General features: G+C 39.8%; 1 protein-coding gene across 5 annotated transcripts in view; it reads left to right on the top strand.

Moving 5' to 3' along the window:
• chd6 (chromodomain helicase DNA binding protein 6) overlaps positions 1-27,333 on the top strand; it is a 119,593-nt gene that overhangs the window by 34,683 nt on the left and 57,577 nt on the right. For 4 of the 5 annotated variants that reach the window (XM_042510233.1, XM_042510223.1, XM_042510249.1 and 1 more), the window contains exons 3-4: positions 20,203-20,845; positions 25,286-25,409. In XM_042510233.1, the coding sequence (XP_042366167.1) occupies positions 20,203-20,845; positions 25,286-25,409 (767 nt within the window). The remainder of the gene's footprint in view (positions 1-20,202; positions 20,846-25,285; positions 25,410-27,333) is intronic. The other variant, XM_042510241.1, reaches the window with a different exon arrangement.

Genomic DNA, 27,333 nt, shown 5'->3' with positions numbered 1-27,333 from the left:
ACGTCTACGATTAATCAGTAAATCGTTTAGTCCAACGGGATTTTTTCAAATGTCTGTTGAGCAGTCTAAATGCTCACATATTTGGAGCTTGAACTTTCCTTCTTCAGCTGCTTATAATAATAATAATAATAATAATAATAATAAGATGTGTCTTTGTTTCAGCGTGTAATAAACATAAATGCCCTAATGTCGTCTGACTGTGGGGGCGTCATTCATTCACACCTTAGTGCCCCCACATGTGACAAATGCATATAAAGGCAACTTTTCTGTTCACTGAAACATTTTTTTTCCCTCCAGTATTTTTTTTTCCCACCACAAACCATGAATCAGCAAGTGCAGTGTGAAACTGGGTTTTCTACACTTCAAGGCAAAGCGGAGAAAAGACTGAATCCTTTTCTGTCGGAGGCCTAGATTAACTCACTTTGATCATCTTTCAGCTAAACAGCTGAAACGTCCGTCTGCAGCGCTCCTTTCTTCCTCCCCCTCCTCTGCTCCTTACATTTTTTTTCTTATTGGGAATAACAAGAATGTAGCTCTCCTCTGAGCTGGAATTCCTTCTCGCAAGCCTTTAGTGGCGTCTGGCTGAGTGCTGCTTATGTTTTCTGGCTTCTCAGAAACAAAACATATATGGATAAATCTGCACGTAAAAGTGCACTTCTTTATAGATTATGATCATGCTCTCTTTAGTTAGATCTTATTTAAAACTCAGAAAAAGGTGGATTCTCATTTTTTGTCTAAGTTGCAAAACTTGGAAGTTGCAACGTTTACATTTTAGTTCAGTTCAGTTCATTTCGGTGCGAATTTGTTGCGTTTTGATTGTGAAAAGTTGTGAAACAGTAGAGATGTAACGATATTAAATTTAAATGTCCGATAACTGATATTATTGCGATAATTTTGAAATGTGCTGGAAAATGTTCAGAAAGTACAGATTCACACACTGAAATCATTTCACCAAATTTTGTATTAAACACAAACATAATAAGCAGCAGCACTTTGCACTTTCTGCATAAACATTAAAACAATAACAGCTATGCAAAAAAAAATATTTAAACTGAAGCACCATGTGGCAACGATGGGGACGGGCTGCATCTTCAGTGTTGCTTTGTCTGTAGGAGATTGTTGTTGCTAACTTTGATTAAAACATAACAGTCAAAAATTAACATTTTTCACTCAAAACATATATGGATAAATCTGCACGTAACAAAATTAACATTTTTGACTCACTGGCCAATTTGGCTGGTAGAAAAAAATCTAGCTGCCTAGCAAAGTTTTTTTTTGTTTACCATATACATTTGTTTCAGTAAATTTGAGATAATTATTTATTATGTTGAATGCAGGGTAATCACACACGGTTATCACCATAGTTCAAATTTGAATGATATTTCTAACCATCAGGAGATTTTACTGTGATTATCGTGATAACTGGCGATAGTTGAATCCCGAAGTACCAATGGAAACATTCCTTACTGTCCCCATTTTTCATCACCGGTGTGGATGTTTTGTGTAATTTAAAGAATTTCTTCTGTTGTTAAGCCACCTTGTGCCCTAAAATAATCCTTTCCTACAGAAACTGTGCGTGTTGGACGCTCTGTGGAATGGTTAGTTTAAGTCTGGGTTGCACACGTGTTCACTGCAACCCCCGAAAATTGTGCTCGCTGTTGTAGCCATGAAAGGAAGCGGCAGCATTGATGAGACTGCAGTGCTCATGGTCTATATTCATGACAGCGAGACAGACACGGTGTGTGTGTGTGTGTGTGTGTGTGTGCGCTTGTTTGTGAGGCCGTATTATTGATTCATAGGCAGTGTGATTGCAGGCAGCCTCCCTCAGCTGCGTTCGGTCGGCTTTACTGGGCTGGCAGAGGCTGCTACACTGCAGCACGTCACTGGAGGGTGTGTGTGCGTGTGTGTGTGTGTGTGTGTGCGCGTGTGTGTCTGGTAGACTGTGTTTTTGTGACGAGAGAGACGGCGTGTTAGTGTGCGTCTGCATGAAGGAGAGACAGACTGTGTGTTGTTTTTATTTATTTCTTTATCCATGTAGTCATCCATGTAAGCACATTGAGCCGTGAAGCTTGTGGAGATGTGTGTGTGTGTGTGTGTGTGCGGAGGTGTGTGTTTTTAAGAGAGGTTGTTGTAAGCCTTGTATGTGTATGGAGCCAGTCATGTAAGCACATTGAGCCATGCGGTGTCAGTGTGGGAGTGAGGGTGCAACTCTTTCTGTGTGCGTGCGTGCCTGTGTAGTCAGTCATGTAAGCACATTCAACCATGACGTGATGCCACTATGGTATGCGTCTGTGTGTGTGTGTGTGTGTGTGTGAGTGTGTGTGGGCTGCAGTTGCTTTGTTGTTGTGGAGATGGATGGCAGCGGCTCAGGTCATTACTGAGCCTGAGTTAGCTTAGCTGCTAATTTTAGCTTCTACGTTACCTGTAACTGTGTCTGCCGATGTTTTTTCTGTACGAGGAAGCAAAGTGAACATGGAGCGAGGTGAGCCAGGAGAATTATATTTTAAGTGTTAAAAACCCAACACTGGGAATGAAAAGGTTAATTGGCATGTAAACAAAGGTTAGGAGCACTGCGGTTCAAACCTATTGAGAATGTGTTGAACATCAAACCCCCACATGATGCCTCATATGTCTGTTTCCTTTTTAACCCTTTGAACTCTGCAATGAAAATGGTCTGCCAGCGCCTACATTTGTATTTTGGCTTGTTGTGATGTCATTTCTTGGAGGACCTTCAAATGCTTCATATCCCTAAAATTTGTACAACCTAAACTAAAGACATTATACAAGTAAATAAACCAAAGTAACTGACAAAAGTATTGAAGTTATGTAATTTACAAAAGATCTCACTCAAAACACACCAATCCAAAAATGTAAAAACATGAACTAAATATTTTTCAACACTCCAAAAGTTATGTTATCTATGTACATTATTTAGTTTTTGAGGTATGTTCATTTTTATGAGCAGATTGCAAAGGTGATGTGATAGATTCTTAATTCATTGCTCTTGTGCCACTATGTGTTTTTTGTGGTTTGCACCAACCATAATGTAGCAGAATGAGCACGCAATGAATTGGAAGATGGTAAAATGCTCTGAAATCCTAAGAATGTCCTAAAAACCGAGAAACATTGCAAAATCCTAGAAATGTGCTGAAATGCCAGAAACATCCCAAAATTCTAGGCATTTCCTTAAAATCTTAGAAATGTGCGAAAAACGCAGAAATGTGCGGAAATTCTAGAAACTTCCTAAAATTGTAGAAACATGCTAAAATCCTAGAAATGTTCCAGAAATCCTAAAAATGTGCTAAATCCTCAAAACGTCCCAATATCCAAGAAATGCGCTCAAATTTGAGAAATGTCCTAAAATCCTAGAAACATCCTAAAACCCGTGAAACGTGGATGGGCCCCTGGCCTCCCGTCATTTTGCACTGATTACGTCTGAGTACGTCTGCTCTCGTCCTTTGATCCTCAGAGAAAATGCAGTTCTCTGTGATAAGAGGCTGGAAGAGTGAAAGGAGACGTTTGGGAGATGACATTTACCAAATGGTCATAAGATGAATGTCATCGATCTGCAGGGAATTTGGATCATTATGGCTGCGAGGCAGAAAATACGGATGGAAATTAAACAGCTGAATATTTAAAATAAGAGCATGTACTTCCTCTGTGTGCGGAGGGAGTTCTCTCCGTGTTGCTTATCAGTAGATTTACCTGTAAAACATCGGATCTCTGATCTGCAGCTGGAATAGTTGGTGGGATGTGTAGAGTTAACAGAAAGATGTGCAGGAGGCTGTTTGTTCTGTGTCTTTGCTTCAGCTTGCTTTTTGTGTCAGGTGAAGTTTGTGGCATCATGCAAATGTGGCCTACTTGGCGAGCAGTGATTCTGTTGTTACTCATTCTGGTGCGAGTGGCCTAGTTACACCCGTGCCCTTCGTCATGTCAGACACTGCACACACACTGCACACACACTACACACACACTGCACACACACTTTGGAATGACTTCAATTCATTTTCTCTATATTTAAATTGAAAAACACTCCTGAAGATGTGTGAAGATGATCTTAAACCAATTATTTTATTCTAGTTATTGAATATTTCCTGGTAGGATGTGATTAACCCCAAATGTAAATCAGGTCAGATGAGCCCTAGCTAGAGCTGCAGTCAGCCTAATAAAATCTACCTTCTCTTGAGCCAATCAGGAAAACAAATCTGCACCATCTGACTGGATGAGTTAAACTGGCCACAGTCCACTGTGTGCACTCTACCTGAGGCCAGCGTACCTTTAGAGAGCGCCATGCCAGCACGGCAGTGTAAGCGTCTGTCTGAATGAATGAATGAATCTTGATTTCGAACATGTAAAAAAAACAAAAACAATGCAAAACAAAACACACAGATAAACAAGCCTGACAGCCAAGTGTAATGAACAACAACCAAAAGATGAGAAAGAAGGCCTTTACGAAACCTTTTTCTCAATCTCGATAAACAAATACTCAAACTTACTTGCTGTGTTTTTTTTCTTCTTTGGTCACCAGAGTTTAGAAATGTTGGAATAACCATTTTTTCCTTCCCAGTATCGATTCCGATACCTGAAGTTGCTTGGCGTCAGATACCAAGCACCATTCCCGTACCACCGAAATATTACCAAATTCCTGACATTTTTGTAACGGCCATGTAATACTATTTAATGGAAATCTAATCTTTGTCGCTCTGAAACGGCAGTCGCCAGTGGCTTTGTTGACTGGGTAAAATGAAAATACTTTAAAACTTATTAACAAATGCATTTGTGAGTACTTAAGTGTGTCACGTTAATTTTATTTATAAAGCCCATTACCACAAATCACAGTTTGCCTCGGAGGGTTTACAGCATACGACATCCCTCTGTCATTACACCCTCACATCGACTGAAGAAAAACTCCCCAAAAAACCCTATAAAGGGGTAAAATGGTTGAAACCTCAGGAAGAGCGACTGAGGAGAGATCCCCATTCCTGGACAGACAGACGTGCGAAAGATGTCGTTAAAAACAATTAAATTACAGTAGATGACAAAATGACACATGGGAAAGAGAAATAAGAGAAAGAGACCAATGAAACTTTGACGGGACAAAAGCATTTTGACCAAATGAGCAGAAGATGTCAGCCCTCGCCACACTTTACTGGGGCCTTGTTTAAACTGGGCTAAAATATGATCCCTGTCTGGCCCTATTCTATCTTCAGGTTTATTGGATCTCAGTCTGGACCTCTGAATCAGTGAATTTCTGGCTTCAACCAAGCCGTCAGTTTCATTTAGTTGCTCTCTTTTACACCTTGTATCCCAGGTGTAACTCTGAACCGCCAATAAAACCGAGCAGGGTCAGAATGTAAATCCGCAGCTCTGGTGGAAACCTGAATAAGTAATAAGCCTTCTCTCGTGCTGTTCGGCCCTGTAGGGAACAGTATGCTCGGTAAGCTGCCGTCCGGTCCTCTACGGCCCAGCAGGATCCGGGCTGATGTTTTCAGAGCGTCTGATCTCCAGCGCTCACGTGCCCACCGCCAGATTAAAGCCGTCATCAGAGGTCCTTCAGAGGAATGGCTTGCAGATGCTAATCTCAACCTCTTTTATTTTGTTCTGCTCTTGCCAACATCTTCAAGCGCTCAATTAGTTGGAAATTAATCTCTGTGTTTTAATGCAATCAGCTTATCTTCTTTCTGTTAAATATTTTTTTTTACTTGTTTTTGTTTCTCTGCTTTTAAAATACAATCAAGGTAAAAAAAAAAGCAGTGAGGCAGCAGAGTGATTATGGTGCGTCCTTGCTTCAAGCTTTCTTTGACAGGAAACATGTGCTCTGCTAAAGTGTCCTAAAGACAGAAGCTGCTTCTCTTTTGTCGTAAATGTTTCCCTGTTTCTTGTTTTTGTGTCTCCCACGTTAGACAAGAGGAAGAGATACAAGGAAAAGATGCAAAGAGAGGTGAAACAGGTTTTTAGAGAAGTAAACACCAACTAAAGCGACCTCAGACGGCACAGCTGGATCTGCTGTCGGTCTCTTACAGTCACAGATAATGTGATGTGACGGGAAAAAAGATTTCTGTAACATTATTTAAATATGTAGTCAGAAATCATTTTCCTGAGCTTTTTTTAAAATGTTTAACATAATTATAATTACTTTTCAAGCATTTTTTTCCAGGGCATTTTCTTTTTTGTGCAATTTATCAGGAAATTTTGTTGAATTTTTGGGTCATGTCTTAAGCTGCTCATTGCCTTCTTTTCAGTTTTTTTTTAAAGAAATAAAGCCACCTTTTTTCCAGATTTCAAAGTGTTATACAAGCATCTAAAAATTTATTAAAAACTTGTATTTTGCTTCAATATTTTGAGCACATTTGTCAAACAACAGTCTGTAAAGTACGTTAAGGAAATCACACAAGCCAGCAGCATTTACTTCTTTTTTTTGTGTGTCTAAATTTATTGATTCTCTGTATATAAATTAACGGTCATGGAAAACTTGGAAAAGCCATGGAATTTAACAATCACTGTCTTCCAGGCCTTGAAAAGTCATGAAATTAGTAAAAACAATCACTGAATTGATTCTTGTTGTCTGTAATGCAATTTAATTAATACATAATATTCTACTTAATTTCTACTCCTTGAAACTTTTTGACTCAAACTCACCAATAAAGCTTTCACTTAAAACCAAAAATGGCGAACAGTTGACCTGAGCGGAGATCTCCTCAGCTTTTTCTCCCGGGTGTCTCATCCTGGGATTCAGATTCATTACTTTGCTGCTCGTGTCATGTAGGGACGCGACTGCAGCCTCCTCCTGCTCCTCTGGCTCCTGACCCTTTGTTTAACACCTGGATCACATCTACAGTTCTCCTCTTCGTCTAAACCACAGTGGAAAAGTGTGTTTTTGCTTTTGGAGGCCTGCCCTGAAAGGTTCAAGTGAACCACAGATTGGTAGCAAAAGCGATGTGGACTTACCGGTGTTTTGTTTTTTTTTTGTTTTTTTTTTACCGCACAGATTTAAGAACTCGTCGTCCAGCAAAGCTTCATACTCTGTCTCTGTCTCGAAGAGCCTGTCTACGTCCACATGATCTTTGTTTTGCAAATATCGCTGTGCGCAGACTCAGAATGACTCGCCGTCCTTAGCATTCTTCCTCCTCATTAACCCTTAGGGACTGTTTGCACATTATACGGGCTTTTCATTTTTTCTTTCTGATAATTTGGGCTGTCTTCATGCGTATGGCGTACATTTTGGCAGGATTGTGTATTCTTGTATAGTCTTGGAATTTCCAGCTTGGCTCCTATAATAAGTCTAAAATACACTGCAGAAACAAAATTATTACATTCATGCTGTTGGACAAAATGCGCCATTGAAACCCATCACAGCCATCGAAGCATAAAAACATGCATTGTATTATTTCTGGGTGTCATTCTGGGCTTTTGCCTTGGAATTTGTCATTTGTACTTGTTTTTTTTTTTTTATCTGGAAATATAGTGGCATCATGATAAAAGTGGATGTATGTCAATGATTAGCAGCAACATTGAATTTTAAACATTATTATTTTTTGTGCAGTGTCAAATACTAACACTTACCGCTCTGCACGCGCGCACACACACACACACACACACACACGCACACACACAAAAAAGCACTTCTTAGATTCAGGCTATAAAAATATTATACATTAATTTTGTTTTCTACTTTCATTGAGTTTTTTTTTAACCAACATCAGTACTAATCATAAATATCAAATAGTCTTCATTTTTTTAGAATTTTAAAATTCAAAGTCAGTTGAACCAGATTAACGACATGTTTGACCCACATTTACGATGAACAGCGGTCAGTGTCGTGGCAACCGCAGGTATAATAGCTGTTATCAGAACTTTAAATGAGACTATCAGACCTGTAGGTGCACAGACAGATGGACAGACAGACAGACGGACAGACAGACGGACAGACAGACGGACAGACAGACAGACAGACAGACAGACAGACAGACAGACAGACAGATAATTAGACAGACGAGATGAACAGACAGTTGAATGGATAGACAATCAGGAACTGGTGGCAACGAAGGGGTTACCATGGTGACCGCGTGTTTACGTCCGCCTCCCCGCTCCCTGCAGCTTTGGCACTGAGAGCCAGTTTCCATGACAACGGCTCTGCTAACCCCCCCCCCCCACCCCAACCCACCTGGCGAGGAGGCCGATGAGCGTGCTGTGCGTGTCTATCTTTGTGTGCGTGTGTGTGTGTGTGTGTGTGTGTGTGTGTGTGTGTGTGTGTGTGTGTGTGATTCATTGAGATGATTTCTCATACCTGTGTAAGAGCGCATCCGTATTGGCCTCACGACGCGAGGCAGCCGCACTTGCTGCGTGAAACCGCAGTTACAAAAACACACACGCACCTGCTCCACGTCTGCAGCCATACATCAGGATGACACTTCTTTTTTCTTTTTTATTCCTTTTGCAGACAAAAATACACACACGCCACACGAGGATTTGCATGTAGACAGAAACAGACGTCACTCAGTCAGTCTGTGACTCCACATCGGCCTGACCTGGAGAGCGCCACAGTGAGCGTGCTCCCTGTTCTCCGGTTTCTAAATACAGTCAAGAGCATCAGCAGGGCCGCAGACAGTTTTAGCCCCGTTATCACTCTCTGCCTCGCTGTCATAGGAACCATCTGAACACCTGCATCGAATGCGTATGTAGGCGTGAATCGATGGCTCTGCGTTGTTGCTTTAGGACTTCACCTTCTTGCTACGTTTTCACTGATCAGAGCTCAGCCTTTCCGATTCAAAACTCCACATAATCACAGTAATGAGTCGACGCCGGCTCGCTTTCAGAAAAACAATCACTTCCTTTGCCAAGTGCAAAAATGTGCTACAGTTTGTGGCGTTGACACTGGTACGGAAACATACGGGTGACGTACAGTCTCTCACATTACATACAGATGGACGGAGCCCACGAGCAGCAGCGTTAAAAGACGACAGACGGCGGAGCACGCCGCACATTAAGCTGTATGTATATGAAACGCTGGGACAGCTGGCGGTCTGTACCTGTTTATGTATCCCGAGCCAGTTTTGCTTTTGTTTTTGTGAACTAAGTTCATATGCAAGAGGTGGCACACTATATCTTTAAATGATGAATTAAATGTGTTTTTAATAATTAAAGCTGCAGAACAGTCTGTACCGTAGCAGGAAGTTCATCGCTAAGATTGTGTTTCCTCCATGTCAAAGATTTTGACTTCTCAAGGTTCTTCCTTTACACCAGACACCCATTGTTTTTCAAGCCTGATGTTTAATAGATCATGTTTTTGTTGAAAAGTGATTTTATTTGTCATTTTTTGGGCTGATTTTTCATTGTAGGCAATGCAGTTTGCCCTTGAAAGTCAGAGATTTAAATCATCAGCCGGAGACCCTTCAGTCGACTGAGACTGTTTTAAATGGGGCAGTTGTTTTGGTTTTTTTGTAGTCCGTGGGTTGTGCATTGTGTCTGTGGTGACGTTTTTGCCCAGATTTTGAAGCGGAGTGAATGCTCTTGACGTTCACGCTTCTCTTTGGCAGAGGCTGCAGCTTTATTTGTATAGCACATTTCATTCAACAGGGCAATTCAAGGTGCTTTACAGAGCAGAAAAATATGAAAACATAAGAAAAGATACAGATTTACAACAACAGAGTAAAGAGATAAGATAAAAAAGGTAAAATCAATTACTAAATGATTAAAAATAATCACTATTAAAAATAGCAAAAGTGCAGACAAGAGGTGCACAGATAAAAAGACGAGGGACACAAAGGAGGAGGGAGTTTGCACAGCGAGGTATCTTCATCTGTTCTGCTGAGAACTGTGGTGAATCTACAGCTCACAGCAGCTTAATACGAAACCGTCTCTGGCTTTTGTTGTGTATGTAGTGTCTGCAAAAACGTTTCCACTGTCAGTGCCTGTTTACTATTTTACATGAATGCTGCTGTTACTCTGAATGTCCTGCTGAGACCCGTTAAGCACATATTATACAACAGGGCCATTCAAAGTGCTTTACAGAGCAACAAAATATAAAACACGTTCAAGGATAGAGACTTAGAGTAAAGAATGAATAGAAAATATATAAATAAATATAAATAAATGTGGAAATGTTTTACAATTAAAAAATAAAAATCACCATTAAAAATAGAAAAAGCGCAGACAAGAGGTGCAGAGATGAAGAGATTATTAATTTTTTTTTTAATGAGTTTAAAAATAAACATATTAACATACAAAACAACATATTAAAGGATAGACTTACAATAGCAGAGTAAAGAGAAAAGATATAAAAGGGGAAATTATATATTTTTAAATTATATTTAATTATATCATTATAATGACTTAAATGAAATAAAATAAAATAATTAATAAAAATCTGCAATAAAAATGACAAAAGTGCAGACAAGAGGTGCAAAGATAAAAGGATTCATTAAAATGATTTTAAATGAAGTTTGCAGTCATTCCCGGTGCAGTAGGCAGCGTAAAACAGGAATGTTTTCTCTTTGACTGAAAAGCAGTCCAAGTCGGGAGTTTTTTCCAGGTTTGTGCTGCATGACAACAAAACGCTGCTTCTTCATGTTTTGTTCTAACTCTGTAGACGCTCAGTAGGCCGGCTCCAGATGTGCTGCGGGTCTTATAAAGTTCATATGTCATGATTTATTCACGTGCAGCGAGATTTTGAAATCGATCCTCAGAGTGACAGGGATCCAGTGTGAGCATGTTAGAGCTGGTATTTCAGTCCTGTATGGGAAAGCAAAAACATTGGTGATAATTTCATCATTTTCTAAGAAAGTCTGAGTTAATCTCACCAGTTTGTTTTTGCTAATCGCCGTCTGTTCACTGACTGGCAGTAATGCTCTGAATTTTCAACAGTGGTATCTTTCAGTGCCATTTCTGTCTTGGTTTTTCTTTTAAATCTGTTTCTTTATTACTGTACATTTCAGGGTTAGGCTGATATGTTTTATCAGGGCCAAGTCCATAATCAAGAGTAATTGTTGAGTCAGTAATTGTGATGTTCATAATTGATATGCATTTGCTGTAAAAATGAAAAATTAAATAAAATTCAGAATAACAAAAACTTCAGTTTACACAGGTGAAAAGCATATTCACATCTGAGTTGCAAACTTATTTCCATAAAAAAAAAAAAGATGGTTTCAAGGCTTAATTATATTGATAAAACATTTGTTTGGCCAAAATGAACCCTTCTGTTTTCATTATTTTAAGGGTCATTCTGACTGATAATCATAATAGTTCTATAATGCTGCGATATTTTCTTAGACAGTTATACTGTGAAAATCTTAGATTGTTGCGACCTCGATTCACGTGCACATTTGTATCATTTTCAGGATTTACTGCTTGAATGAAACAGTCTTTTGTCAGTTACCTGTTCACATGCAGAGTGTTGCATGTTGCTGTCTGTGCTCTTTCTGTTTTGTGGTTTTCTCTCTGCGGAGACTCTTGAGTTGTTTGTCAAAGCAGATATTAAACCGCACTCTTTGTTTACGGGACAGAGTGGGCTGCATTGTCATACTACAGCGGATCTAATGGGGATATTTCAAAGTCAGTAAACTGTAACTACAACTGCTTTGGACGAGTTTTCAGATCTCAAATATCCTTAATTACTAAGTTTAGTGTCCCACCCAGGGAAGTCTGGTTTATTGATGCGCAAGTGAAAAAAAAGCGAGGAAGACACAGCAGGACGTCCACACTGGAGTTTATAATGCTGAAATTCAAAGAGTCTAATACATCAAGTGTTTGGATGTGAGTGCAGCTGCGAGCAGGCGTGAGAAAATCTTCAGATACAGTATCTTGCGTCATGAACCTCAACGTGACTCTTGTCATTTCCGACTGCTGTGTGGCTTCCTCTTCTGTCTGTACATCAATAAATCATCATATCCAAGCAGTTGCAATTAATAGTTTCAGGATGGTGTACCTGCAGAGACAAAAGAAAACAAAATCAGTCAGTGATTGCTGTGAGGCAGACATTGCCGACGCTGACATGACCGTGGCCTTTAATGTACGGTGGATTTGGTGTTTCTTGTGTTCAGTAGTTTGTACCAGAGGAAACGATCTCTCAGAGGCCGAGTGTCCATCAGCAGCTTCAGTCGATGAAAAATAGTCCCACTCTGCCGTCCAACTGCAGCCTATTGACTCCCTGTCCTCGATACGACCTTCAGAGAGATAAAGGCATATTTCCTCACTTTTTCCTGACATTCAGTGGCCGCACAGCATCGATCAGTCGACTCCCATCGATGGTCAGGCTGATCGGTTGATTGTTTCTCTGTTAGTGTTCATTTTTTTAATTATTTTTTTAGAACATTGGCAGTTTCTTACCTTTTCACAGAAATGTTGAAGTCCTAATTTAATTTTTTCATTTCATTTTTAATTTTTATTCCCACTCAGCATGTTTGGATGAAACTCAAACTACTGGAACCATCAGCCTAATAATGTTCACATTTATGACCAGTGGCATCATATCTATCTGTCTGTCTATCTGTCTGTCTATCTTGCTATATCTCTATATCTCTCTATCCGTCCGTCCCTCTATCTGGCCCTCTACCTGTCTGGCTGTGATGAACGGTATAATTGTGGTGATGTTGTGGATAGAGGATTTGGAAGGCACACATTCTTTAAAAATCACCCAAAATTTCAGTTTTTTGAATCAAAAATTTTAAAAGAAAAAAAAAAATCACCAAAAATAATTAAAGGGAAAAAATCAGCCAGAGTTTTTTAATGAAAAAAAAAGTCAAAATCTTTGAAAAGTCACCAAAAATTCTTAAAGACAAATTAAATTAGCTTAAAATGTTAAAATAAAAGGAAAATGGCCCAAAATATTTTAAATAAAACTTGCCTTGTGGAAGGTAAGGTTTCTTTCCATGTAGCCTGTCTTCTCCGGTTACACCTTGATAATGTAACCAGGATATTGTCGCTCTGACATACCTGGCAGAGATCTGCTCTCTGCTGAGCTCACTTTTCTGTTTTACATAAAGTCATTGGTGGAAAGTTAGCCACACGTTTTAATACTTTCTTCAGCACAGGTGTTCCTGCTGCAGTAGGTAAAGAGTGGAGAATAAGGCCAGAACAGCAGATTTATCTTGGGAAACTCGGGGTGTTTTTAGATTAGTTGGAAGCTTGCTCTGACATCATGAGTTCCTCTCCAGCTCTCGTCTGGGAAACATCTGCTCTGCTGAAGTGTTCTCGAGCAAGAGCTTCACACCACTTCCTGTATGGTGTTTATCAGCTGACCCTTTGCTCTGACCTTCCTGTGGAAGCTGAGACAATTTCCCTGCAGGGATCAATCAGGTAGCACATTATTATTCATTATGAAGCAGGTCTCATTATACACACACACCTCACACACACACACACACACACACACACACACACACACACACACACACGCACACACACTGTCTCATTCATTCTTGTTGAGGAAAGTGTGAGCCGAATGCTCTCACCTTGGAGTTTTATTGTGTAATGCGGCGTAATGTTGTCTTCTTGGTCAGTGCTGCAGTCTTCAGTTAATTCTGCCTATTTCAATTCAAACAGAGAGCTAAAATCATAACGAAACACAGGCATTAATTACAGTGATTACAGAAATGTCTGAAGAGAAGAACTGCCTTTGTGATATAAATAATTAAAAATATAAATGACATAAAAAGTAAACAATGCGCAGTAACTATGGATGTGGAAAAACAGATCATCACCACAAACCTGCTGCTATAGAATTAGGATGCCAAAGAGAACCACAGCTGAATTAAACAAAGGACTCTAAATGACAACTAAACTTCATGAAAAATGAAAAACACAATAACAAGATGTCAAAAATGACAGTGGAGACAAACTGAAACAACGGCCAAAATGAAGTCATAGATGAAATAAGAGTGCAGCAGCAAATCAAAACCAGAAAGAACTGCTTTTTTAAAGCCAGCATTGTATAGCGATTGTCCTGGTTTATTTTGGGGAAAACATTCTCATGCAGTTTTCAAAATATAACCACCTGCATCACAGAGGTGTAGCTGCTGACACATTCGATTTGTAGCGTACATGGCATGCCTTAAAAAACTACGCCCAACTGAAAAAACCCAACACCACCATGTTTATCTGAACCGTGCTGCAACGCAACACTGTACTGCAGCCCACGGGCCAAATCTGGTCCCCAGCAGGGTGCCAGGTGGACCCCCAACCATTTTTTAATTCATAATAAAAAATAAAGTGATTCACACAGAGAATTTTTTTTCTACTTTTAGTTTACATAAGGTGCCAGAGTGCATAAAACGGAAACAAAATAAAGCTTGTTTATCAAAAAAAGTGCCAGTGGAGGATCCCACGCAAAACACCCGACAGAGGTCCTAGCTAAGCCCCTAATGTCCTAAAATCCTGGAAACATCCATAAATCCTACAAATGTCCTAAAATCAGAGAAATGTAACAAGATCTGAAAAATGACCTAAAATCCTAGAAATTACCCAAAATCCTGGGTAAAATCCTGCTAACGTGCCAAAATTGTAGAAACCTCCTTAAAACTTAAAATTTTTGAGGTCTTTAAATATTTTCTAAAATCCTCAAAAACTCCTAGAGGTGACCTTAAATCCTAGAAACATCTTACAAATCTTGGAAATATCCTGACATCTATGAAATGTGCCAAAATCGTAGAAATGTCCTAAAATCACAGAAACTTCCTAAATCTGAAAAATGTCCTAATATCCTAGAAACATGTATGGGGCTGCTGCGACCGGCCGCTGCCCTCGTCATTTTGCAAAAGTTATAGTTAAGCAAGTTGCGTATCCCTGCTGTGGTAAATAAACATGAGGTCAAATGTAGCAATTATCCTCTTTATAATTCATAGTAAATGAAGATGTGATTGATTTCACATGTTTTTAAATGTAGCCTTTTCGTTACCCTGAGCTTAACCGCCTCTCATTCAGCCTAATGCTTCATCGCTAGCTGATCTCTAACTTAGCATTTTTGTCTGAGCTTCCACCTCTGGGCTGAGCAGTGAAGAGGGCTGATTGCGGACTGTCATGTTGTTATGGTCGGCGACTCATGTACCATGGATTTTGAGGCATTTCTGCTTTTTTTTTTTATTTGAAATGGAAAGTATTATTTGCCCACATGGTACGCTGACCTTGAGGTCCATCTTCTAGTCATGAATTTTTATGCTTGTATGTATTTATGCAGAAACCAGAGACTTATTATAATATCTAGCACTTAAGCTCCCACTGAAATGTCTTTGAGCCGACAACCTGGTGTAAAAAATCAGAGGTGCATGAGAAGAAACTGAAGTTCATTTCGCCTGCGTCTGTCCTCCATCAGTGTTAGACATCTCACAGCGACAGTGCTGCTGCAGGGCTTTCTTCGTGGAGGTGATGCACCAGGGGAGCAGAGCGAGTGTTTTTAGCGTTTCTATGACTTTTGCGTCTGTGAGGCAGAGTGGAGGACGGAGTGAGGGATGGAGGTCAGGATACGGTGGTTCAACAGTTTCAGGAGGAGGATGGTGGAAACAGTGATGTCACAGTCTAATTTCTCAGCCGACCCTGATGTCTTCTTGGGTCGAATAGGGAAAGTAGAGAATAAAATATTCCTGCAGATCCTTGAAAAGTCTTAAAAGGCATTGAGCTTTTCAATCTAAAGATAAGGCCTCAATTAAAATGACTTAAATTGATCTTTTTCTGACGTTACGTTATAAAATCTCAGAATAATTGGTAAGATCTTTTTTGTTTGTTTGTTTTTTTTAAAAATCTAATTAATTCCTTATCTTAAACTAGCCGTGATAAGGATCCAAGCTGTATAATTTCACATGTAGGTTGAGAAACACAAAATTGTCAAGAAAACCAGCCATATATTTCCTGATCTATTGGTTAATGTAGATAGTTTTATGATTATATAAAATTTGTTCCAGGCTAAAAAAGCGAGTTGTTGGATTTTTTTTCAACTTTTGACATAGATAATCTGACTTTACTGGACAGATTAATGCCTTGTTTCATCTTACAATAAACGTCAGCATTTTGAGAAGAACGACGCTCAGCTGACGTGTGATACAACATGTGATAAACACTGATGTGTGAAAACTGGCCTCAGAACAGTACGACACTGTTGATAGTCACAGTTTTTAGGCACAGTCGGTTCATTAATGTCAAAAGTCCTCAACAACAACATTTACTATTCTAAGCACCGGGCTTTTTCTGGGAAAATGTCTCTGGTATACAGGAAGTGATGAGTTTCATGTTTCAGTGTTTTTTCTTTCCTTTTTAGTAATGGATGACGAACAGCAGCACACTGACTAAGCAGAGGCAGTAATATCTATTCTTAACTCCCCTGAGGGCTTTAGTATACATCTGCTGGGGGCCTCTCCTTTACTGGATTCATGTAAACCACTTTGAGCGCAGTCACATGGCAGCGGCACTGATGTAGAACAGCACGCTATCGCACACTGGCTGCACTGTGAGGAGAGGAGATGTTAAATCACCAGCCGGAAGCAGCACAAATAAAATTTAAGTCTCAGTCAACCAGAGAGCTGCACCACAAAGCCAGATTAGTGACCGAGCGAGATCTGTTGAGTCTAATAAGCTCCATCAGGTCCGTCTGAAGCGTGTTGCAGCCAAGACACGGCCTCCGGAGACGTTTGCAGACGTTGTAGATGATAGCGGACATCATGATTTTTTGGTTTTAAAAATCAATTTTTTTTCTTTAGAATTGATACGTTTTTATTTATTTTAAAAAGTTTATTTTTTGTTCAATCTAATGTACATTTTGCTCATGTATATTACATCTAGGTTAATTTACAGGCCCACATTTGCACCGCGTGGTGATTTCAGGTACAACTCAATTTGGCCTGATTTTATTCATTTTCCTTTGGCACTATCTTAATGAACAGAGAAAGCTAAATTAGCACTTTACTTGAAAAGTCATTGTTGTACATGTTACATGCAACTTTTCTATGCAGCTGAAATTTATTTCAGACTGACTGACATGTAACATGCTTTGTTTCTGGACATTTGACTTATGATAGAAGTGCATGATTCAGCTTTTCTTTTTGTTTGAGAAGGAAAAGAAAATTGTAATAATCGATACCATTAAATCACAATACTTGTAGAGCCGCAATAAATCAGAATCGCAATACAAATCAAATTCAGGTAATGTGATAAAAGAGAATCGGGACAAAAGCATATCGTCCAAGCTCTATTAGACAATGCTCCTGATTCCACCGTGCACGCCCTGGAGCGTCTCAGCACCTCGCCGCTCTCCTTCTCGTGGAGTCTGTTTTTGCCGGAGGTGGACAACAGTCGCGACAAGCCGCACAGAGCAGATCGTACCAGGCAGGAAGACGGTGCATCTAGTCTTTTCATTTTCAAAATTAAACATCTCGCACAGACTCGACATTATCTGCTCCTCCTTCCACCAGCCCGCTGTATTCTGTCCAGCAGAAGAATTAATGCTCCTGCTAACAGCCACTGTACATGAAATAGACAGAAGGTAGATAATAATTAAGATCAGCACTGAATTTTGAACAAAAACACAGGAAAAATCTCCTACATATCTGTTTCGTTCATAATTGATTCATTAGTTATTTATCTGTATGATTATTAAGATGGCTTTGGATATGCTAAAACACAGCCACAAATCTTCAATCCGTTCCATGTTTAACTAGTTTTTTTTATAATGATCTGTACAATTACTACGACTCAACTGTAGTAGAATCACAGAAATTAAGGAAAAAATGGCCACAAAATCCGCACAATCTCAGCAAGTCTGCAGTATCAGCCAGCAGGACGCCCCGCTTCTGAAGCGCTCACAGACACACCCGGTAGGATGTAGAGCCGCATGGGGGACGGAGCAAAACAGCTTCACAGACGTAACCTCCTCGACCCATCAAACACATGACACCAACACGATCTCTGTAGTTCATACTTCGTGCATTTCTGCTGTTTGATAATACTGCCAACATGAGGTGAACGTATTTAACACTGCACAAAAAAATAATAATGTATAAAAATCAGTGTTGCTGCAAATCACTGACATATCTCAGGCTGTGATAATCAAGAAAATCTACTTAGCATGTAGTATATTGAAAATATATATATATATTTTCATCTAAAAACATAGTCACATCATAACAAAAGCCTGGCATTGAAAGGGTCAAAATTCTGAAAATTAATGAATATTTGTTTTTTATGATTAGGACTGATGTTCAACTCAATGAATGTAGAAAATCATTTGTATAATATTTTTTATAGCCTTAATTTGAAAAGTGCATTTTATGCGCAGCACGATACAAGTGTGTGTTACATTAAAGCGGACTCTAAGGGTTAAAAACATATTGTAACATGTTGTAAATACATACAATATATATACACAAAGTGTTCAATACCTTTGGTACATGTAGTATGCATTACTTGTAGTAGGCAGTACATACATACAGTAAATGTGTACATGTACTTATGAGTTGATGACGGTAGCAGGAACCCGGTCATAATTTCTTGTGAAATTTTTCAGTCGTGTTCGCACTCTGTATCTGTGTGTGCTTCAGCTGTTTGGGAAAAGCTGGAGCATCCTGGGGTTGATGGAGGAATATTCTGCATACTAAGTTTTTGGTCACAGCGTGATTCACACATCAAACAGCACGTGCCCAGAATGATTGGCGTGCAGGATTGTTGCGAGTGTACTTCTTCAACGTGCTTCACTGTTTGGTGTCCACGATTCATTAAATCCTCAATTCTCCCTCTTTCTTTCTTTCTCCTTTGTCTTCCTCTTCATCCTTCTCTCTCAGTTTAGATTCTTTCTCTCATTTTGTTAATCTCTCCACAGCGTCCCATCTCACCCCCTTGCTGTCTGTCAACCTCCCAGAAAATTGTAAAAAAAGGGAGTTCTTGGATCTCATGATACTATCAACTTTAAAAATAGTTTCTTCACCCGTCATGTCAATCACTGCTCATGAACTTTAGTCAATCAAGGCAGCGCTGATCAAATATGTATCAGGATTCTGTTACTGCATTGCTTTTGTCTCACCTCAAATTTTTCCAGAAACATATTTTAGTGTACTGTTTAGCTGTAAGGCTGGTGGGCGTTTCTTGGTTTTCCCTTCACTGTGGCTGTTTTTTTAAAAATCACCAGCCACAGCTTTAACCAAAACATTCAGAGTAAAAGTTGTCTCATGTTTTTGCCACCTTTCAAATGTCCAGTGTTCAGTCATCACTCTGCTTTTTGCTCTGTTTTGGTCTTCACAAAATTCTGAGGAAAATGTCTGGTTCTTTAGCTGCTGAATGCTCCAGTATCTTCATGTAGTTGCTAAATTTGTCTGTCTGGTGCTGTGCAAGGAGTGTAAAGTCAGCTGCATGCTGCTGAAAACAAGGTTTAATTTCTTTATTTAGACGGGGGGGCCTTGAGAGCAAGCTCTCATTTGCAAGGACGATAAAATCATTACAAACGTGGTCATATATAAACATGCTTACATACATACAAACATATTTACATACAAATTGGATTGATTTCTTTCAAAAATATGGGCAATGAGCAACAAAGAAGGAAATGTCCCGAAATTTGCAAGAAATTTCTAAAAAGGGCAAGTTGAAGAAACAAAAACAAAACAACACTTATGCTCTCACATGCACACAGACAAAGAAAATTAAAAAACAACAAAGACATTACCTGGTAAAAGTGCTTAAAAAATGTTATTTTCTGCAGGCCAAATCTGGCCCCTGACAGGCTGCCAGATCAGAACTAAGCATATAAACATGTAAACAAATTTAATCCAAAGCAGTAACGTTATGTAAATTGTTTGTGTAGGTTTGGTGTGCATAAGCTGCCAGAGTGCATAAATAGTATCAAATAGAACTTGTTTATCCAAAAAATGCCAGTTACATCCCCAGCAAAGGTCCTCGCTAAGCTCCTAATGTCCTAAAATCCTAGAAATGTCCTAAAATCCTAAAAAAGTCCTTAAATTCTAGAAACATCCTAAAATCCTGAAAAAAACATCCTAAAATCCCAGAAACATCCTAAAATTCTAGAAACATCCCAAAATTTTGAAACATCCTAAAATCTTGAAATGTCCTAAAATCCTAGAAACGTGCATCAGGATGCTTAGTCTGGCCCCTGACCTCCTTTTATTTTGCAAAAGTGGCCCCCAAGCAAAGCACGTTGAGTACCCCTGACTGAGAGAATGAGATTAGGATCATTGTAATCGCTTAATTTTATGACTTATTTTTATTTTTCAGATGTTCACTGGTGTCCTGAAGCACACACCACCTCCGGCCTCCTCTGCAGCCTCCTCCTCCTCCGCCTCGGACCAAAAGAGCAACGCACAAACCACAGTCCCTACAATCCCACGGGGACACCTGGTCGTGGGCCCCAAGGACCAGCTCCGCCTCCTCACCCCAGTGGGCAGCACGGCGACGTCCAATCACTGCGCGGCAGCCGGGGCCCACGCCGCTAAGCACTCGGGAGGAGCCCCTCGACCTCCTTCGTCCCTTAGCGAGGAGGATGATGGAGGAGGAGGAGGAGGCGGCGGCGGCAGGGTGAAGAAGAAACGGAAGAAAAAAGACAAGCGAGAATGGGAGAAAGGTGAAGGGGAGGTGGAGGAGAGCATCAAACCAAAGAAACGAAAGGAGGAGAAGGTGGCGACGGTGATCACACTGAGGAAGAGCAAGGAGCCCAAGGAAGGGAAGGAGCGAAAGGAGCGTAGGACCAAGGGCAAGGAGGGCAGGAAGGATGGAAGGACAGAGCTGATGAATGTGGCAGGGGGGAAAACGTCAGGGGCCACAGTGGCCCCCGGACCAGCTCAGGTACCTGTTAAGGTGCCCGGCAAAAGAGGAAGGAAACCGAAGGTCAAAGTCCTACCTCCTGTACCCACGAATCAAGGTACGCACTAACTGTGGTCGGTCCGTGGTTGTCTATATGATATTCTGGAGTAATGGAGGTCTGTTATTTACAGAGCACAGAGTACAGTACTACACACAATAGTGCATCACAAGTGAATGCTTGTTAAAAAAGATAATAGAAACCCATTTTGTGGGTTTCTATTATCTTTTTAAATTGACAAGCATTAAGAAAAGTAAATATTCTCACAACTGTTTTTCTTATTAAACAGAGAAATACAAATGTACACCTTTTGAATTCAACTCTCTCTCGGTCACAGAAGACTGACGAGGCTTAAATGCCTCATTGACCGACTGGATCGACTGGTACAGCTGTTCCAAAACCAGCTGCAGTTTGGTGGAAATCCATCCTCACTTTATCAAGTTAGATGTAAAAACATGTCGTTATTCCCCACGGTCTCTCTCTCTGCCCTTGCTGGCTGCCTGCTGTTTACAGTCCTGTAACTCCTCCCTCCACCACTACACGTTGTGGTGTCTTTCAGCCTCAGCTGCCTGTTCCACCAGTAGAGACCGCAGACTGAGCTCTGGTGGTGCATGCTGTGCACTACATACAATGAGTTTAATAGAAAGAGGAGCACCTGTATTTGTGATGGTATTGAGAGACATACCTTTTGGATTTTTAAATACCTTGGTATACTGTAATACCGCAAAAGCCTCCTTCTCATCTTTGTCCATCGATTTGAACGCAGCAATGGACACAATCTGTCTGATTCGGTTAAGTGCTCCTTTAAGCACAGATCTCTTTTTTCAGCATGTGTTGAAACAATTAGCTGATCAATCGATTCTGCATACTGCTTCACTTTTCCCAGATAAGAGGATTGGATGCTTTTCTGTACTTTATATCGTTGTAAACTGACATCTTTGGGTCTTGATCCGCTGGGATTTTGTGATTTTTCACCATTTCCTGACATTTCACAGAATTAGCACCTAATCCATTAATTAAAAAAAACTGACAAAAAAATCAATGATAAAAATAATCATCAGCCCCAGCCCTGTTTTTAAAGTTATAGATCTGTTATGATATCCAGGATATTAAAGGGGTTTTCACACCATTTTTCCATTCTGTTTATTGATATTCAGCTTCAACAAATCAATATTTGTCAAGATTACAGACAGATTATTTCAGTTGTGTGACAGAAAAATGTTTTTGTTGCCATAAAAGCCTCATAGTCAGATTGAACCTCTGCTACATCTGAATCTGTGGTTCTTCTAATTCATACTGACTTTTGATAGTACCTCAGATGTGTGTGTGCACGTGTGTTTGTTTACAACCTACCTTACAAAGAAAAATGTCAGATGAGTCCTGTCACAACAAGCATTGAAGCTGGAACATTTCAGCACTAATTGGAAGGCACAGATGATAACTGTTCTATTCTTAAATGTCCTTAAATCATGATCAGACATGTCGGTATAAATTAATCTTATTATAATGTGATTGTTGGATTTAATTAAAGCTGAGTCCGTTTACTTGTGTGTGTGTGGTGTGTGTGTGTGTGTGTGGTTTGTGTGTGTGTGTGTGTGTGTGTCTGTCTCTGTGGGTGGATTCATTAGCATTCTTTTAAAGCTGAAAAATAGATTTCTTGTGAGAATCAAAATTGCATCAATGCATGTTTTCAGACGCCACTCCTTATGAACTAAGATGATGTAGAATGTCTTTAAAACATGTAAAATTATGGAATATATGAATTGAATGAATTATGTATGTTTTATTCCATCAACTAAAAGCTTTAATGAAGTGCAGGTAATTATGCAAAGGTTAAAAGGACATGGTCAAAGTTTCCTTTCATACGACAAAAGAGAGCGATCAGGTTTGCATAGTAACCAACATTTTTCCGTATTTCCATATGTGTTAGAAAATCTCATGAAATGCTTCTCAATAGAGCCACTTTCTTCTGTCCTGTGTGTCTACAGGCAACTTTTTAGTATGTTTCAGATTAGCCGATAGACACTTTAGAAATAGGCTTGGTTGGTGTCACAGTGTTATGGTATACCAGGGTATTAAGAAATCCTGAAGGTATGTTTTTCAGTACCATCATAAATACAGGTACTCCACTTTCTATTAAACTCATTATATGTAGTGCACAGCACGCACCACCAGAGCTCAGTCTCCAGTTTCTACTGTTGGAACAAGCAGCTGAGCTAAGAGACACCAAGACACCCAGTGGAGAAGTTACAGGAATGTAAACAGACAGAGGCCAGCAATGGCAGAGAGAGGAATTTATTTGTTAGAAATTAAATACAAGATAGACAACAGCAAGTAATGTTAGCCTTGGTTATTTTTATTGATGGTCATTTACCTCAGCAGAAACTTTGAACTTCCCGGTAATCCTCCTCCAGCCAGCTGGCTCTGCGTTTGGGTGTTTGTAGTGAAATAAGGATGTTCGGAATAAATAAGTCCTCTTTTCTATTTCATGAATCAGCAGGTCCTTTTCCACTGCGGCGCTTTCAAAGCGAGCAACAGGAATAAACACTAACACTGCATCTGACAAAAGTTCAGCTCACACATCTGCTGCCAGTAAGGACAGCTGTTTCGTTTGCTTCAAATCCAAAATGTTGGCATGTTGGTTCACTTTTAGTCGTATAAAATAGAAAAACCTGACATTTTTCCAGTCATCACCCCAAAAAGTAAACAAACCTGACATTCGCAGCTCTCCTCCCCCTGTTGAAATTTGATCTCTCTCATGTTGCAGCAACAGCTGCAGTAAATAACACACAACCTGTATGACTCTAGTGGCTACATTAGTCTGTTTTTGGACTACTTTTAAAAATTGCCAGAATGCGTCATGAGGATAAATGCTGGCTCAGCTGGTTTGCATAAAATCAAACCAGTTCAAGCTTGTATGGACCAAAATGGCTAAACCGGAAATCGTCCCAACTCGTCTTTGGTGATCCCTTGATGTTTCCTCCAGTGCCATCATGAGGTTTTGAGTGAAAGGTCTCAACAATTATTGAATAGATTGCCATAAAATTTCATTTGTGACATCCATGATCCCTCAGGATGAACTGTAATCACTTTGGAGACCCCTTAATTTCATCTGGGTCATATGAGGCCAACATTTCAGCTTGTCCTATTATTTGCTTTATTACACGCCCATCAGCCTCAGCAAGCCAAGCATTAGGAGTCACCTGTGCAGAAATTAAGCTGTGAATGTCCCCCAGTGTCTGCAGTGAGGTTTAACTCCTACACCCGAGAGAAGCTTTTGGTCAGAATCAGCGAAAAAAATAATGGAAAAATGATGAGAGAAATCATGTCCACGTCAAGAAACGCCAGTGTCATATCTGCAGCTGGTTTATTTGAGGTTCCCAAAAACAGCCAAAAGGAAGCTGGGGAATGCAGGGTTTGTCAGTTACGCCCCAAAGCTCTGGAACCCACTGCCTACAGATATCAGAGAAGCCAGCTCGCCAAATATTTTTAAAAGAAAGCTAAAAATGTATCTTTTTAATTTAGCCTTTAACTAGCTCTACAATTCTACAATTCTACAATTTCATTTAGCAGACGCTTTTATCCAAAGCGACGTACAACACAAGCAAGAATTTAGACTTAAGGAAAAAAACCCTTAGTAAGTGCAAAAAGTGCTTCAGGTGTGATTGGTCACAGGTATTGCCGTCTAGTGGCAGAAGAAGTGCCGCACGACACACCCCCCCCCTTTTTTTTTTTTTTTGAAACCAAAGTAATAACCAGTAGCGATCTCAGATTCAACAATCTCAGTATCACTACTTACGATGACAGTCAACATACAACATCACACAACTTTGTCAGTGCTAGATAATCATTAGGTGCTGGGTTTTGGACCTTCTGACTTAATTTACCCCAAAGGGCAAAGCGGAGAAGAGTCGGGTTAAGTGCCGAGGTGTTCTCGGAACAAATGAGTTTTCAATTGTCTCTTAAAAGTAGAAAGGGACTCAGCAGATCGCACAGAGTTTGGAAGTGTGTTCCACCATTTGGGAACAACAGAGCTCTGACTTGACAGAGCTCTGACTTGACTGCTTTGCATTCAGCTGCACATCTTCAAGATGTTGTATTTTCCTTCATTTTATGTATTTTATATACTCTATTTTTATGCTGATTTTTATTAATAATGTCAGTGGGTTTTATTTTATTTTCCATTTTTATGTTGCGTATTCTATGCATTCAATTTGTATCCTTATTTTTATCTTACTTTTACTACTGTTATTAAGTGGACTTTTAACAATTTAAAGATGCATTCTGTGTTTTCTATTCTGATATATTTTGTTTTTACAGGCAGGTTTTATTATGTCTTTTTGTCCTCTGTGTGTTTTGATGTGAAGCACCTGGTGCATGTAATGTCTTTCTAGTAAAGCACGTTGGGCTGCATTTTTTGTATGAAAGTTGCTATACAAAAGAGGACTTTAAGATACTTGTGTCCATGTCCCCTAATGTTTTTCACTTCCTGTCCTCCAGCAGCACCGGGTGGCCACACTAAGGGTCAGGCCCACAGCGCCCAGAGCCACGGCAAGAACCACAGACAGGCCAACAGCAAGACCCCGGTCCCCTCAGCGCCAAAACAGAGGGGCCGCAAACCCAGGTAAGACATCCTGAATGGCTATGAGACGGGAGAGAGAGATTTATAAATGAGCAGAGGGCAGAATCGGAAAGATTTAGAGGGAAGAAAGTGAAGGAGGCTGTGCTAGAAAAGCCCTGGAAGTGGACACTGATGGAGTGAGGCAAGCAAGAAAGAGCAAGGCGGCAGTAAACCTGTCATCCCCAACAAATTATGCAGTTCTTCTCTGGGCAACTCTGTTACAAATATTTCACTTAAAGGCTATATTTTGGCTTTTTTCTGCTGTATTTGAGAGTCAGAAAGGATGGAAGAGAGAGAACAACACAAGTACACACAAAATGAGCCACTAGTGTGAAGCTTGGATTTTTGTAATTTTGGAAATATGCGAGAGTGAATCGGCTCTCCAATTTTTGGAAATTGGATGTGAGCTGCTGCGTGTGATGGATGAGCAAACAAATAGATGAGGGCTACTCTTAAATCCTGGAAACAGGAACAGGGCTGAAAAAAGCTTTTTTTGGCATCTATTCAGTTATTAAAGCACAAGTCTCTTACATGTCCTGACTCCATCACAAGCTCATATATATATATATATATATATATATATATATATATATATATATATATATATATATATATATATATATATATATATATATATATATATGTATGTATGTATGTATATGTATATGTGTATATATATACTGTACATACTGTACTGTATGTACCTCATGTAGATGCACATGCATTTATGAACACACAAATTCTTAATCTAATTTCTGTCACATCACCCATTTAAGTAACCTGTAACTAGATTTGCAACATTTTGGCCGTTAGTTGATTGACAGAAAATAAAATGCTTACTGATAAACTGTTTTTAAGCCTCTGTGTCGGTGATAGCAGAAGCCAGAGACATTATGTTTTCGGCTTGTCTTTCTGTCTGTCCGGAAGGCGGGCTGGCCTATTCTTATAAAGGCTATATCTGAAAAATGCCTTGAGGTAATTTCTTCAAATTTAGCACAAACATCCACTTGGATTTAAGGATGAACTGATTTGATTTTGTGGTCAAAGGTCACTGTGACTTCATCTGTCTCATTCTTGTGATCACAATATCTCAAGAAGACCGTGAGAAATTTTTTTCAACTTTGTCACAAACGCTGAATTGGACTCAAGGATGAACTGATAAGATTTTGATGGTCAAAGGGCGAGGTCCCCGTTACCTGCATCCGTCTTAGTTTTGTGAAGTTCAGCTCACACACCTGCAGCCAGTTAGGGCGGCTTTTTTGTCGACTTCAAATCCAAAATGGTGTCATATTGGTGCAATTTTAATCTTTTTAAGAGAACACCTCTGCTGTGAACAAACACGACGTGCACCGCTCTCCTTCTGATAAAATTCTCTCTCGTGTTGCTGATACCGGCAGCCACGGCTTTGCAGGAAATTACACAACAACCTGTTTGGCGCTTGTGGCTCCGTTAGTCTGTTTATAAATATAATATTTTTATTAATCACGCTGTCATATTACTTACTACGAATGCAATTCGACCTGAATTTAGCCCTCTGATAGGCTACTTTTAAAATTGCCAGAATGTGTCATATTGACAAATGCCAATTCAGCCCATTTGCATAAACTCAGACCAGTTTAAACTCGTACACCTGACCGGAACGCACTGGCAAAACAGGAAATTGAGAGGGATGTGAAAGAAAGAAAGAAATTCTCTGTTTGATGTAAGAGGGATATAAGTAAGTAAGAGGAGAAAGGGAAAAATGTTCGAAATAATGTGTGAATACATGGAGGAAGAGAGAAGAGATGAGTCACTGATGTGAAGTTAAGAAAGGCAACAGCAGCCTGATGTGAGAGAGAAAGAGGGGAAAAAGTTGCAGATGTAAGTGTGAGAGGAAGAGAAGAAGCGCCGGCGAGAATAAAAAGGGATAGAGGTAATCGAGAGGGGA

The sequence above is a fragment of the Plectropomus leopardus genome, chromosome 2 (genome assembly GCF_008729295.1).
Source record: "Plectropomus leopardus isolate mb chromosome 2, YSFRI_Pleo_2.0, whole genome shotgun sequence".
In the NCBI taxonomy this organism is placed as follows: domain Eukaryota; kingdom Metazoa; phylum Chordata; class Actinopteri; order Perciformes; family Serranidae; genus Plectropomus; species Plectropomus leopardus.
This window is presented reverse-complemented; position numbering and strand designations above follow the sequence as displayed.